Source organism: the organism of the source record quoted next, unplaced genomic scaffold (genome assembly GCF_019419815.1).
Source record: "Pyrus x bretschneideri cultivar Hongxiangsu unplaced genomic scaffold, Pyrus_bretschneideri_v1 Contig33, whole genome shotgun sequence".
In the NCBI taxonomy this organism is placed as follows: domain Eukaryota; kingdom Viridiplantae; phylum Streptophyta; class Magnoliopsida; order Rosales; family Rosaceae; genus Pyrus; species Pyrus x bretschneideri.
Window position 1 is genome coordinate 414,610 of NW_025999646.1, and position 16,367 is coordinate 430,976.

General features: G+C 37.1%; 2 protein-coding genes across 2 annotated transcripts; both read right to left on the reverse strand.

The window, feature by feature from the left end:
• Positions 1 to 6,751: 6,751 nt before the first annotated feature.
• Positions 6,752 to 12,405, reverse strand: LOC103951246 (two-pore potassium channel 3-like). The gene is given in 3 exon segments (XM_009362573.3): positions 6,752 to 7,380; positions 9,575 to 10,446; positions 10,449 to 12,405. Coding segments are annotated over 3 exon segments (1,290 nt in total). The 5' UTR covers positions 10,722 to 12,405; the 3' UTR covers positions 6,752 to 7,235.
• A 140-nt stretch (positions 12,406 to 12,545) lies between these two features.
• Positions 12,546 to 15,200, reverse strand: LOC103951247 (DNA-binding protein DDB_G0278111-like). The gene is made up of 7 exons (XM_009362574.2): positions 15,058 to 15,200; positions 13,918 to 13,983; positions 13,753 to 13,814; positions 13,607 to 13,671; positions 13,289 to 13,380; positions 13,093 to 13,164; positions 12,546 to 12,989 (listed from the first exon to the last, which is right to left on the reverse strand). The coding sequence occupies exons 1-7, from the start codon at positions 15,058 to 15,060 to the stop codon at positions 12,951 to 12,953; spliced, it is 399 nt and encodes a 132-aa protein (XP_009360849.2). The 5' UTR covers positions 15,061 to 15,200; the 3' UTR covers positions 12,546 to 12,950.
• Between the last annotated feature and the right edge of the window lie 1,167 nt (positions 15,201 to 16,367).

The following is a 16,367-nucleotide window of genomic DNA, read 5'->3' on the forward strand; positions in this document are numbered from 1 at the left end:
AGGTTACATATGTATCACCGCCTACTTTATGTGAAGGAAGAAAGATGTAAAATTACAAACACATTTGAACTTTTACTTAGTCAACAAAATTAAACTTTTGTGGCTGGCAAACATCATAAGCCAATTGAAATTATGAGAGATAGACCAATTCAATTCAATTAACTTTGTGAGATTTGGTCAAACTTGGAAAATTCAAGGGCCACCTAGTTACTATGCTTGAGAGTGACATTAGATCCCTTTTGTTAATTTCAAGTTTTTTTTTTTTTTTTTTTTTTTTGGCAATTTGATTTGTTGTCTAAAGGAGCAATATTATATTATATGACTCTAGACATTACATGCATAATGCATGCAACTAAATAATTAACTTAATTAGTAACTACAACAACAACAAAGTTTTATTTTATTAAGTTGGGTCGGTAGTATGAATTTTAAAATGCAATTGCGCTTGGCTTTCTGCCAAGTGTTTTGTTAGCTTCAAGTACTTCATGTCTTTTCTTAAAGTATCTTTTCAAGTCTTCTTCTATCTCTTTTGCTCTGAACATCTGTCTCATAATTTAATTAATAATACCAAATAATTAAATTAAATTAAACTGAATTTTCTTGAAAATTCTTAAGTAGTTCGTTCATATTCTGCACCATTAATTTAGCACCCAAACCCTTAAATCGAGCTATCCATTACTCATGTTATGAAATGTGTTAGCTAGTCTCTACTTAAAAAAAGAAGATGAAGAATAAACACACATGACGTGCACAATGACTACTGGTGCGTCATGACTATATCATCATGTTTATAACGAAAAACTATGAAGGTAATTTGGAAGATTAATGTCGAATCAGAAGGGTAATTACCTTGTGTATTTTGACTAGATAAATTAATCAAGAGTTACTAAGCATAGATACATGAATTACGGAGAGATAGTACATAGTTTAAGCTAGTTAAATTAAATAAAAGTGTAAATCAATCTGATGGATGGGTTGGGGCGGTTGCTTAAGAGGGATGACTTTTAATGTAAAAAAGAGACTAAAAGAAGAAAAGCATGAGATTGTTGACCTATTTTTAATTAGTTGCGTCCACAATAAGTGACATAAATTAGGGACTTTGGCATTGGTAATGGAAGTCCCTATCGATGTAGTAGAGGGCAGGTTTCTTGTTAGGTGTGCACACTGAAAAAAAAGAATCTTTAGGATGTAGACACATTTGGGTTAATTTGCACCCAAACCTCTAATTTAAAGGCACCAAGCAGCATCGATCCAACCTATGCTTTAGTTGCCATCCGCCTAATCACTTCTCATTAGTGATAAACTATCTTATCCCTACATACACAATAGAACTTTTTGAGTGACATTTATGTAACATCCCACATCGTCCAGGGTAGTGGATCCCGTAAGCCTTATATGTAATTCTTATATGTACCTAGCACGAAGCCTTTTGGGAGCTCACTGTCATTGGGTTCCATCGGAACTCCGAAGTTAAGCGAGTTGGGGGCAAGAGCATTCTCATGATGGGTGACCCACTGAGAAGTTCTAGTGTGAGTTCCCAGAAACAAAACCGTGAGGGTGTGGTCCTCGTCCCCTAAGGGGGGTGGATTGTAAAATCCCACATCGCCCAAGGGAGTGGATCCTGTAAGCCTTATATGTAATTCCCATATGTACCTAGCACGAGGCGTTTTGGGAGCTCACTGGCATCGGGTTCCATCGGAACTCTGAAGTTAAGCGAGTTGGGGGCGAAAGCATTCCCATGATAGGTGACCCACTGGGAAGTTCTTGTGTGAGTTCCCAAAAACAAAACCGTGAAGGCGTGGTTGGGGCCCAAACCGAACAATATCATGCTACGGTGGAGTCGAGCTCGGAATGTGGTGGGGGCCCGGGCCGGGATATGACAATTTATCTATCATATTGTATGCTATATATGGAGGTGTGGATTGTGCAAGTTACTCGTATTAATCACATATTAATAAGGTAACATTCTCTCATTTGTGAATAATCTAGTTCAGAATGAGCAAAAGCTATTGCCCCTATACTCATTATGTTTGCTATTTTGAATCGTACTTATCAACTATATTGTGCACAATGGATTTGTGCACTAGATAAAATTACTAACTTATATTAATAAAATAACGGTCTCTCATCCGTGAACAAACTACACAAGTACGACTAAGAGTTATTGCCCTTGCTCAAGGCTCTAAAAGACGCTAGGCGCTAGTCGGACGGTGGGTTGGGGCCTAGCGGCTAGGTCTGCGGACTAAGAGGATTTAAGTAAATTTAACTATATACTGTATAAATAAGGGCTATTTATACTTTAAAAAAAACCCATAATTGTATCGAAATACATAAATTATAAAGTTTTAGAGGATATTGAAAACATGGGGAAAAAAGCATATAATGACTGTTCATCCAAGTATTCAACAAATTTCTTTCATCTTATTGACAAAAAAAAAATGCAAAATCAAAGTTGTTAATTTTCTGTCTAAGTGAGAGTCACGACCTAGGCATGCTAGACGGGTGCCTAGGTGGACTAGGCGGGAGCCTAAGTGGGTTTAGGTACACTTTCATAATTTTCAAATGCCTAAAGATTAATCGAGGCAATGACCAGCCACCTAGCGCCTAAGTGGGCTTAGACGAGGATTTTTAAAACAGTGCCCCTACTCCCATGTTTGCTACCCTTGAAGTTGTCCAACATTTTATTGATTTTTTTACCCTTGCATGGCTTCTTAGCCAAGGTACGTGACAGCAAAAACATATACAGGTAAGGTTAGATGCAGCTTGGTGCCTTCGGCTTTAGGGTTTACGGTTCTTCTTTTTCTCTTTTTAATGTCTTATCAAATAATGTGATATATCATGTTGTCTTGTTGCTAATTTAAACCACAAATTGCACTAATATATACTATCTTCATCAACTGTTAGTTAAGACTGAGTCACTGACGAAAGTTTCGATATTAATATATATCAAAGTTTGATTATTAGCGAAAAGAAAATGTTAGGGTTGTTGTATCATGTATCAGCCGTGGTTAATTACACCAAGGTACACACACACACACTCATGTATACATATATACATATATATATATATGTGTGTGTGTAAATATATATTAGTATGAGTAATCTATATACGGATAACACAGCCACACATTAATCAATGGATCAGAATTCCAGTTCATCAAGATATATAGCAGTGTGTGCCTAACTTTCTGCTCAATAATTGATATAGTTAAGAGGGCCTATAAACGGACAATAATGCATATGTACTTATTACTTTGCGTATGGTCGTAAAATTATAAGGGGGAACTCCAAGACAAGAATCAGCATGCTAACTTGTAGGAATGAAAGTTAACAAGTTTAAGTTATCTGCACCTATATGTAGATTAATATATATCACAAGCTTCACTGTTACCCAAATTATATGTACACCAAGCAAGCAATCCCACATTTGTATATATCATACACATAATACATCAGACCTTTTTTTTGGTTAATATGCACACGTACATGCATGCCCATTTAGCTAGAAATGAGATTCTTCTATTTTACGAAATGTGAGATAGTTGGTCGATTGATAATGCCCCACTTGTCAATCAATTGTCTCAGATTCCACACTTTCATAATAAAAATGTGATCTCTCTAGTATTTTTTTTTTCTTTTTTTTTAAGATTGGAACTACATAAAAATCCAATCAACATGTACTCGCACGTTAAAGAAATAGTATTGAGATAGTAATGTATTAAAATTAGCCGTTTCGAAGTACTGAAATACAAGCAAACAATAGGTTACTTTTAACTAGCTAGTTTACATGTAGCAAAGTTACAAAAGCCAATTTGCAGTAGTAATGAACCGCTTCTCTTCCAGATATAGCTTCGTTCAAAAAAGTTTACTTAGCACAACATTTTTTTCTTCTCTCCATTAGTTCTCTCTTCCTTTTCCAGTCAGCTTCAATACAAATTGTATTTAAACTATACATGATATGACTGAAGAAATGCTGACAATTCAATTCAACAGAACTTTTATCCATCTAAGGCTAATGTTTTTAAATCCTGACAATTGACTTGAAAGCCAAAGTCAACATTGGAAATGACTATTCACCATCCACTCCAGTCAAAGTATTTCCACATACATATAAATATATACATATATGTGTGTGTATGTGTGAGAATATTTGGGATGTACCTGAAAACTAAGATTTCTGATGCAAATTGCAAATTTAATAAGCAAGACACAAGATGGGAAAGGAGCCCCCACATTGAAAGATTCTTCAAGAGGTCAAAAATCTACTTGACTGGTTCTAAGTTCTAACAACTGCAACTTTCCTTTTTACTTTATTTATACAATTTGAAATTTCTAATTAGCATAATGCCATGCCCCCACCATTTTACTAACTAGCAAAGAACAGAAAACGAAATACAAGACCTTCCTTTTACCAAATTGTTAATGTATTATTTCTTTGACACTGTCACTACTCATTAGCATAAGTTGCAAATAGTTGATTAAGTTGACTCGGCCTTGCCGTAATATGTTTTTGTAAATAAATATATGTTTGCATTCTTTGTAGTTTTTCCTCCCAGTTAGGGTAATCTCTGTAGATTCAAATCGAGCATGGTCTTTGTTTCCCAGTCAGTCAAAAACAATACTAACAACAGTCTACTTAAGCTATAGAATTCAAGTCTTGCTATGATGATTCCTTTAAGTTAATTAGTTTCTAATATGAGAGAGAGAGAGAGAGAGAGAGAGAGAGAGACTTGGTATATATATGAAGAATCTTCGGCATAATTTTTGCGTGCATCACACGATGTTTCTAATTTACTTATGTTATAATACATATGTGTAGCTATTTAAGGAAGTAAATTAGGATTGTCCATAGATTAGAGAAACTCTTAGTGTATGCAATGACTTGAGTATGACATAAGGTTTCTCCTGACATTATTCATGATGTTCTCATCTAAGAATCAGTGACATTCTGGTCTTAGTTATCTATATATGACATCCCCTTAAAAAATATTGAACATACATTATTTAGGACATTTTGAGTATGATTTAAAGATCCCTCTGACATCAATTATTTGAATATGGTTAGGATCCTCGTGACATTGTTCAGAACGTTCTCATCCAAGACTCAATGTAATTGTGATCTCAATCCTTGTTGTATCTAAAAAATATTGTTTATAAAAATACTGAACACATGAATTAACAACATACGACCGTCTAGCAATCACACTATAAACTACTTGTACTCTTGCTTAGTTTCGAATTCGTGAACGTTTCTATCAGACTCTCGAACACTTCAAAGAAAAGGACCTGTTTCATTATTCTAAAAGGCAACTTTTTGAAGGGAGAAAGAATAAAGCAATATATCCAGTCCTTGGTCTCCTTTCAATTCAATCACCCGAATAAGTCGCAAGAGATTATGAGTGCTTATTGCTTTGCTGATCAAGCTTTTGAAACCGACAGAATCAAAGTTCACAGCAGAATATATACTTGTAGCAGTAGCAGATTTACTCGTTCAAATTCACTTTTTATAATTATGTGAGAGAATAATTGGTAAACCAAGAGTCGGAAATGCACAACTTTTGGGTTTATTACGTATTGGAAATGCACAACTTTTGGAAGCAGAACTTTCAAAAAGTATGCAGTCAAATATACCATACATATTGACCCTTTTTGAATCATCTTTTTCCACACATTCAACTTCACCTTTGTTTCCAAAAAATTTAGGTCTGCGTTGGTGCGTGACGGAAAATTCATGTCGTTGGGCGGCAGAATAAAGGCTATTTTGATATACAAATGCCATAATTTCAATAAATTAATGACAGTGATTTTCACTCTAATTTTTTTCATTTTGCACTCATTTTATTGTCTATGTTTCTTAATTTTCCTTTGATTCATTTAATTCGAAAATAAAGAAAGGGGAAGTATGGGGAGAAAAAAGAGAACGCAAAAATCACTTCCTTAAGTGAGTTTGGAATTGTTGTGTTTTGTAAAGAATAATCATTTGTAAAATAAAGCAACTGAACGTTTGATAAATTGTATTTTTTTAAAAGTACTGAGTATGAAAACAGTGTAAAACAGTAAAAGTATAGTAAATTTTAACATTAAAGTGATATAATTGCATATAATGAAAAATTGACATATGCGCATGGTGGCATTAACAGCGGTGTAGAGGGTAGTAGAGGTAATGGTAGGGTAGGGGTGTGGTGGTTGGGGTGCAGAGGTAGTGGTAGCGATTGCATCATTGTTGGGGGTTGCAGTGACAACTAGTAGTGGTGATGGCAATAGTGGTGTAAGGCTGGTGGCTGCAATCGTAGACGGTGTGCCGATGACAGTGGTGGTGAAGGCGATGACATTAGCAGTGGCAATGGCAATGGTGTGGACGATAGTGACTGTGATGGTGATGGTGATGGTGATGACATTAGCAATTATAAGGGTTGGCGGTGGTGCTCGTAGTGGGGTGTGACGGCTGGGATGCAAAGGGAGGTGTTGGCAACAACAGTGGTGATTGGGGTGGCAGTGATGGCGGTTGTAGTTATGATGATAGTAACAGTGGCGGTGGTGACGATTATGGCAATGGTGACAACAACAATGGTGATGGTAATGGTAGTTGTAGTGCTAGTGGTGGCAGTTGTGGTGGTGGCGGTAACGATGTGACTACGACAACATTGGTGGTGGTGGCAACAATGATGGTGGTAATGGCGTGGTAATATAAGGATAGTGGTTATAGTGGTAAGTGATAACAGTCACTTTGTTCTCTAAGGGAGAAAATATGTGTAGAAAGATAAATAATGTCATTCTTAAAAATTAATGAGGATGTTACACAAGTCCTAACCTGCTGATGCAGAGAAAAACAACATTTCAACAAAATCAATCTACCAAAGTGTTCATATTTGTGATTATAAAAAACTTGATCTCCGTGCAACAAAGAAAGAAAGCGAAGTGAGCTCGTCACGTAATCAAGGTTCTTTCTCCTTCATTCGTACTAATTTACAGTTACGAAGCAGCAAAAAGTATCATTTGGTTGATTTCTGAGCTTTCATCTTTTATATTCATTTCGGCAATATAAACGCTACTCGTCTACATTGACATTTGATTTGTTGACTGTTGTATACTTAACAGGAAATGCATCTGCGAGGCTTACCACGCATCAACGTTTGAAGTACGAAAGATTGACTTGATGCTCAGGATGCATGGGCAAGAGGAAGAGTACCAACGGATCTGGCAGCAAAGTTCATACTTCGTAAGTGACTTGGATATCAATGTCGACTCAAGAGATCAGCAAGGCTTATCTTTCCGCAGTTTCCTGTGTCTAGCCTATCAAATTGGGTGCAGATCTGCATTACATCTTTCTCTGATACCTTTCCCATCTCCTTGAGTTTGTATATGACATATTCCGACTTACTGCACACACAAACACGATAAAGTTAGCCAAAATAAACTTGACTACTTGCAGTGCTGCAACTCATAATTACCAAAGAAATAAGTCGAAAACTCCAGAAAATGGAAAGAAGTCGAACCAAGTCACAAATAAATGAAGTCATACAAGCAAAGCTAGTGGCATTTCTGAATAAAAGTTCCTTAGTGTAAGAATAATATGCTAACACTATTGATTACTACGATCCAATACGAAGAAAGAAAATCTAAATCACATTATTGCGTAGCACTGAGACAGCTTATACAAGTAACTCAACCTCAATTAGGGCAGATCGCCGGGGTCACATATTCAACTAGTCATTTTATTCTTCTGCAAAGTTGGTGAAACCTAAGCACTTGTCAAAAACTTCTGTGCTCATAATCTCCTTGTCGCCAAGAATTTGGGTACCAATAAGAGTTAAAGTGTTTGTTATATATTTACTTCACTCACTGTTACAGATAGAAAAGCTGAGTCAAACCTCTGGTTCCAAGCTTTGAACTCCAAAATACGTAATCTAAAGCTCGGTATAAAATAAATTCAGGATCAAGATGGTGATATTATGATTTTGCACGTCAATGCTATATATTAAGTTTCAAAGACTGTACGGCAAAAGCACTAAGCAGGATATCAAATTACCAGTTGCAACTCATATACAGTTTGACCTAAGACGACGTTCAGAAAAGAATATACCTTACAGAGCTCAACACAATTGAAACGCTAAGTTGTTAAGACCAGTAGAGGAGGACTGAGCAAACATGATAAGGAGAATGGGGAAGGAGGATTTCTGCACAGCCTCATTTCATATTATCTGCCAATGATCTCTCGTATGATTCTTTTCAGTCCTCATGCAGTTAGACAGCCCTTCGAAATGAGCAGAAATTGATCTGTTATTTGCAATCTACAAGCTTCACTTTCAAAGTTTCACTTATTATATCCATAATTTACATTCATTAGTTCTCCTAACTCCTAAACGCTTATGCATTACGGCTAGGACTAAAAAAAACCCAGAATCCAACCCCAAAAAAAAAAAAAAAAACCCGAACTGACAATACCAAACCATAACCCTGTAACCGAACCGAAACTTTGGTACGGGAATTGGGACCATAGAGCTGTACATTCGGCAATACCAGACCAAATTTAATTATATATATAATTTTAATTTTAAAAAATATATAAATTTAAATTATTATTGCTGTCCGATTGCTTGAGATTAAATCTTAACCGTTCAATTAAACCCAACTCTCTCTCTCGACCTCACCTCAGTTCTCTCTCGACTCCAACATCCTCTCTCTCTCCCCTCCTGCCATACCACACCACACCACAGTCAACTCTCCCTCCCTCTCCTTCTTAGTTTCTTCACAAAATTGAGGTGAGAAATTTCACCTCCAACGGCTGCAGAAGATCACAGTGAACAGCCGCAGAAGATCTTCCAGCTCCAACGGCCATTCCAAGTGTGGAAGGTAAGATATTTCACCCCAACTCGGAATCAATTTGTGTTTTTTATTAGGAATGATTAAATTAGGGATTTTGAAATGGAATTAGAATTTTGATTTGGAGATTTTGAATTGGAATTAGGGGACGAATTCAGAATTTCAGGGTTTAAGAATTTGATGGCTGCTGTTGTTTCTTGTTTACAGAGGCTGTTGCTAAAATTTGAATCATCCTGCAGTTTGAAGCAATTTAAATCCTCCAGCAATTTCTCCTCCTTTGTCGATGGATCTTTCCCAAACCGATTGGAATACCGAAATTATTTCGAGTTTACCGAATTTTGGGAAACTGAAAATTACAGTTCGGTTTCAGTATAGACCTTCCATTCCCGAACTCATTCAGTCCGGTTTTTGGTTTTGGGTTTTCGATTCGGTTACCAAACCTAAACCAGCCCTAATTGTGGCAGTCAAATGGAAGGTCTTGGGTTTCAGAAAACTTAGTAAGTGGTCTACCAAAATCTAGTTACTCAAATAGGTATTTTATGAATATCTAGTCAATGCTAACGGCTGTAGATTACTAAGCTCGGAACATGCCAAAGTTATTTGATTAAGCGAAGAAGGCTAATTCAATACCAGTTCTGGCCTGTACATCCAATTATACATACCACTGATGACCATATTCATATCTAACAAGACAACAATCTCAAACAACAAAACAGATCAAAATGTCAAAAGATGTGATAATAACACATACCTCACAAAGCCGTTATTGTCAATGTCAGCAGCAAGAAACTCAGAAACCGTCATATCCTGACCAAGAACCCACTTCGCCATCTTCCTATGCCGTTTATCCACCCTAGCCTCAGCCAAGTACAAAAATGCTCGAGCAACTGCAAGCGTCGACACAAGCAACCAAACTGAAGCAAAGATGCGGCCTGGTAAAGACTGAAAAGCCTGATCGCCATACCCAACTGTGGTAACTGACATAACCGAAAGATAAAATGAATCCAACCATCCAAGCTTTTCCACAAAATGCATAACACCCACACCGATCCCGATGCAAAGAACCACAACTCCCAATGCCAATCCCACCTTCATCCTAATCCTCATCCTCCCCTTCTTAACATCAAATATGTAAGACTCCTTTTTCTCACCCACACCCTTAAGGCTCCTCAATAAATAATTCTCTTGCAAATCAAGCACATAACTAACCATCCCACTCAGCAAAATGTCTACAAATCCGAACCCCACCAACACAAACGCTATCGAAAACAACTTGGTTGCAGTAGTAGTAGGCGTAATATCTCCATACCCAATTGTGCACATTGTCACAATACAGAAGTACAATGCATCAACCACAGGGTGCGTCTCCAGAGCCGCAAAATGATCACGGTTAAACCAATATATAATCACACCCAATGCAAGATATATAACAAGAAGTACAACAGCTTGTCTTACAATCGACTGCGAACCGAACTGGGGTCTGGGAACAGACCGCCGGTTGGCCACCTCGTTGATCACGGCCATGGCAGGAGCTGTTTTCGAGCGGTGGAGGTTGGTTTTGCTCCACGAGTAATTGGGGTCGATGAGCCATGATTGCGGGGTTGGTGGCTGTTGGGATTGTGGGTCCTGTGGGTTGTGGCTATGGAGTCCAATAGAGAAGAAGACGAAGGGGGTCTTGAAGTTCTTGGAGAATGGATAGGCAGAGTCAATGCATCGACGAGAGGTGAAGAATCTCGAGGCGAAGCAGTTGCAGGGCCAAAGATTATACGGTCTTTGAACTCCGAAGACGTTAAAGAGATAGTGAATTCATCGTCTTCTGGAAGTGGCCAGAGATTCGATAAAGATGGCAGCTTTCTTCTCGGACTGCCTACGTATGGCAGCAACGGCTCTTTCTCCATCTGGGTCCGCCGGAAAACCGCTTCTGGTGTCGCCAGGAAACCGGAAAACTGGGAACCGGGATTTTTTGTTTGGTTGAAGAAATGGGATTGTGGGGAGGTTTGCAGGGAACTTGGGTCAATTTTCAATTTTTGCAACTCTGAGCAGCCTAAATGGAAGCAGAGGCTCTTCCTCTATCTGGGTCTGCCGGAAAACCGCTCTTGGTGCCTCCGGGAAGCTGGAAAACCGGAGATTTTTGTGCTGGTTTGGAGAAATGGGATTGTGGGGGCTTGAAGAAGGAAATAAAAACAGGGAATGACGCAAAATTCACAACTTTCAACTCTTTAATGCAGAGAAAGATACATGGGTGCAGATTTTCGAAGAGAGGAATGCGAAGGAGAGCGAGAGAGAGAGAGAGAGAGAGAGAAGGGGAGAGAGAGAGGCGGTTGGGGGTGGAGGAGTTTGATTCGGTCGGTTTGTTGGGAGCTTGGGAAGCCAGGCGAAAAGGCGCGAGGAAATAAAAGAGGGGAGAGAATCAACGTCGCAGATTACAGCGAGCAGGAGGCAGAGTTGGACATGTGTTGCGTAGTCAGACTCGGGCGGGCTTGGTTGAAAATGATTCACCCACGCACAGATATTTGGGATTTAATTCAGGGAAATTTCAACAACAAAAAAATCAATCTTGCACTATTCACTTTATCTTTTATTTTATTCTTATCGTTAAAACTCAAAGTTTTCAAGCCTTTTTCATTGGTTTTCCTTTTTAGATGTGATCTCCACACATCTTTTTAACTTCTCACGCATCCTTTTAATTTTCGATCGTTGGATCGAGTAAATTGAAGAAGATCAGATGACAGAAATTAACAAAGAGTGTGAGAAGTAAAAATGAGTGTGTGGTAGCACATCCCAATTTATTTTTCAAGCTCCAATTTAGAATTTGTCTCCAAATCTCTACTCTCTGGATTTTATGTGATTTATTAGGGATTTATTTACTTTTCAAGGTCCAAGTTAGAATATTAAGATTCTTTTTTTTTTTCAAGCTCCAAGTTATAATTTTGAGTTTTCAGATCTGATACTGTATGTGTCAATTACGTATATAATTTAGAGTTGACATACGAGATACCGTATGAGTCAGTAGCGTATATATATAGTTGGTTACAACAACGTTCCTCACCCGGATTTATATCCTCATTGTTTCCCTTTAAATTAGATTGCAATTATGGGTAACTTATTGTGATGCATGTGTTTTCTAATTTTGTTTAAATCGTATTTGTTTTCTAGCTAACATAAAATACACATCTAATCTAACATGATTAGATATGGAACCAAAAATTAGATAAGAACAACACAAAATTAAACATAAAACAATTGTGAAAACATTAACAATTGAATTAAATTATAAGATTGTTTGATGAAAGAGATACTGGTTGATATTTTTGTATTCAATTTTTGGTGGAAAGCATCAATTATTTCGTAACTTCTTCTAATGGTCCAATAGAAATGGAGAAAATTGCAATTGGGGGCCTGCAGTAATCCCATAATACCATCGGCCATCAGAGTTGATATTCTCCGAAGTCGATCCTTACGAATAAACCTAACTGAACAAGGAGGAGTATACCTAAATCTAAATCAAGACTATAGGTTGCTAAACTGTCCGCCACAAAGTTCTTTTCTTCGTAGACACGCCAAAGTTTGCATTGCCAATATCTTGAAAGCAATTCTCGGCAGGCCAAAACAAGGAGACCTAAAGGATGATTATTCGAAATGATCATAGCTCTACACTATAACGAATTCAAGGACCAATATGCTCCGCATTGTGTCAAGTTCATAGGTCCTACTTATGAATATTTTGTTCTAAGTACTGAAATTTCAATTGAGCTAAAGTCAAAGGACATTTGCTCCAATTTTCTCCATTGAAAACAGAGTACATTGGAGAATTAACATCCTAGGAGTAGGGATACAAGGAAGGAATAAGCTCATCACACTCTGAGTCTATCACAAAATACATTACTATCATCTTTTGCCTATTTGACTCTCTTTCAAACCAAAGAACGTCCTGCAAGAACTGCACCCTTTTAACCAATCTCAAACAGCATGGAGTACCTCATATTGTGTGATGTTACCTCACATCAACGAGGATTTGCATGCTTTACCAATTTGAAAGTTGCATCTGAATAATATAAAGGATATATTTGCACGTCAAGATATTACTGAAAGATATCAAACTCACGGACTAGAAGCATGGATAGAGTTTAATCATCATCTTCAAGGACGCTCCTACGCCTCTGAATCTGGTATAATAAGAGTGACTGGAAAGACGTGTCAAAACTCAGTACATTTTTCCACGTAAAAAAGAAGGAAAAGAAAAATCATTGTATGATGGTCACAACTTACGGTGACTTTGGTCTGTTTGGTTGTTTGGTTGTTGATCTGCTCCAACAACGAGATGAGTCTCTCCTCAGATACCTGAAATATGAAGCAATAAGCACTTTGGTTCTGTTCAAACAAACTTGTTACTTCAAAATAAAAACTAAATAAGCTGTGTGGAGAAACTATAAAACCGACCATGATATGAAATATCACCCCATACCTTCTCAACTATCTGGCCCATTTGAGCAGCTCTCAGTATAACATCTTCAACACCCCTTGCCTTCTCAGGTTTCACCAAAGCAATTCTAGCAACTGTACATGCATAGCAGCAGACGAATTAGATCAACAGATAAGGCTAACCCAAAGTAATTCTACCAACAAATCATTTTTTGATCCTTCCTACTTTAAACAACCAACTTATAGTGCCAAAATACACGAGACAAAGAATTGGTTAGTAGGGATGATATCTGAAATTTTCTAAAGCGTACAAGTAAAATCATCATATTAAGTAATGGCAATGTTAGATATATCAGCTTACTTCTTTCACGAGCTTCGCCTGACACAATCTGACTAAGCATCATCTGCCTCCGTTCTTCAGCCTCCCTGCATTAATTGCATTATGTATTAATCAAATCAATAAGAAGAGTTTGGAAAAGGGTTGTCCCAATTGATCTGAAACCCAACCTCTTGGCATCTTCATTTGCCTTGTGCTGCTCTGGGTTTTGTTGTTGCCCTCCAGACCCTCCCTGTTGATCAACGTAAGGCTAGTGAGATCAGCAAGAAATCAAAAGAAAATGCAACCACAGATTTTGGCAAAAATATTCAAACGAACAAAAGCTGATTGCTTACCACACCATGTTGAGCCATAAGCTCCTGCATTCTTCTTTGTCTGATTGCTTCCAGTTCAGGATCAGCCTAAAAAAGAGCCCAAAATTTTAAAAACGACAAAAGTCAAACGATGGGCAAACAAAAACACTTTAGGAAAAAGCAAACCGTAATCATCATACGGACTTCACCTACGATATATATTTTTCTAACCACATATATATGTATACCGGAAACTATATCTACAGCATTCAGTTCCTGCCATTCACTATCCATTCAAACCAACTGAGCTACCTAAATGATTCTTTTACTAAGTATACATGCACATACATGTAAATACCTGGGGATTCTTAATGGGGACCCCATTTCAGCTACAACGTGCAGAACTTAAATAGCGCACTTGGATAGAGTTTAATGAAATCTAGGAACTCAGAGCTCAGTGAAAATATAACCCGTTTCTGAGTTATTTAACCCAAACCCATCTTAGACCAGCAAAGAAACATGATTGAGAAATCGCAACCCATTTTCCCCATCCCTCCCAAAAACCCCATTGTGTAGTACATTTCGCATCTCAGGTGCCAAATGAAAAACCAAAAGTCAGGCAGTTTGGAACACCCTACGAAGAACGAGGCAGTCTACGAAATCTCTTGAATATACATACAGACAATCCGCGCAATGTTCAAAGACATGCTTATACATCTACGCTCCAATATAACTACTAACTCTCTTTGAGCATGTTTCACAGTTTCGGGAAGTTTTCAAATCCCATTAATTTCTATGCCTGCTCGGCGTAAAAATCCACGCCGTATAATTCCGAAAGCTACAACACTCTTCCTGTCACAAAAGTGTACAGGCAGCACCTATTTCGTAGTAAACATTGAGCTACCGATATTCATTTCTTAGTCAATTGCATACCCAAAATGGCAAAATCCCATAAAAATCACAACCCCACGAGAAATTATAATCGTGCAAACATAATCAAAGAGTTTTCAAACCCTGATTTCCAGAAAGAAGATTAAAATCGACAAGAAATATATACAATTGAGTAAATTTACAAACATTGTAAACCCTAATCTCTCCATATTTGGTATCTGAAACTAAAAATAGCAGCCGAAAAAGATGCAAAAATGAAATCAAAAATATCAGAGAGAGAAAATACGTTACCATTGATTCGAGTTGTGGATGAGCGATCGAGTCTTCGAAACAAGTTGCGTTGGGCAGGCGCGGATTCTATAAGCTTTTCATGCATCTTTATATGTGTAAAGGGATAAAAGGAGGAAGAAAACAGTCACTTTGAATGAAAATCTTCAAGGAAAAGATTCTCTTTTTTTTTTTTTAATAAAAATAGGGAATAGTTGTGAGGTTAGCACTGTATTGAACTTTAACGATTCGAACTGTTTATTTTTTAAGTTGCACCTTATAGATTGTCATTGCAAAATATTAGCCAAATCGGAAATATTTAAGATATCTAATTAGGTTCAAAGAAATTAACGAATACTTTGTTATATAAGAAACAATGAAATTTTATCTTGATAATTAAATAGGCAAATGGTTTCTGATTGAATTGAATTTTTGCAAGGATGATTTATGAATCGAGAGTTACAAAATAAACGGTTCGAATCATTGAAATTCGATTTGGAGTAAATCCCACACCTAATCACCATTTTTCAAAGGAAAAAAAATAGAGATCCCTTTACTTAAAAAGCATGCACTTTCAAAATCTCAAAGTTATGCCATTTAGTAATACGATCTAAGAGGTGGATTCCCTCCCCTTTTAATTTCTCTCTCTTTCTAATTTTTTTTCTCTTTTCGTCATTTTTACTTGAATGGTTACGGTTAAGTCACGTTAACATCTTATATTGACTTATTTTCTTAATTGTTGAATTGTACAAATTAAACAAAAATATAAGTTTTTAAATCAATCGCATATTACATAGGAAACTGTTATTAGTACTTCAAAAAATTTACTTTACATTCCTCACATGTATATTTTTTTTTTCTAATTATAAAAAAAATAGAGAGTAAAATAAAAATTTTAAAATGCTAATAAGAATATCTTACAAAACTTAGGGTGGGGGCAGGAATCTTTACCCAAAAAAAAAAGAGGGCGCAGGAAAAGAAAAGAAAATGACAAATTAAGAAATAAAGTAATCCAAAGTCCCGATCGCCAACCCATACAACTCACTTTCCAGCCGTTGGATTCCGAAAAATCAACATCTGCATGGCCTGTGGGAACCCAACATACTTGTCACAATCCAACGGTCCAACTCGCATCTTAAATCTAATGCTGTACATGTTCATGCCCAATCACACCTCACTCTGCTGAGAGCTCACTTGTGGTTAACTGGTAAGTCAAAACAATCAGTGAGGACATCACAAACTTACAAGATTCAAGAAGCTAAATCCAAAATCTCAGAAACCCAAATCTCCATTTCCCAAAAAATCCAGAAATCTAGAGAGAGAGAGAGAGAGAG

Coding starts and splice junctions, on each gene's coding strand:
- LOC103951247 (XM_009362574.2), bottom strand. Junction 13,672..13,752: donor GCAAATGAAGATGCCAAGAG/GTTGGGTTTCAG, acceptor CAATTAATGCAG/GGAGGCTGAAGAACGGAGGC. Junction 13,381..13,606: donor AGGCGAAGCTCGTGAAAGAA/GTAAGCTGATAT, acceptor ATGCATGTACAG/TTGCTAGAATTGCTTTGGTG.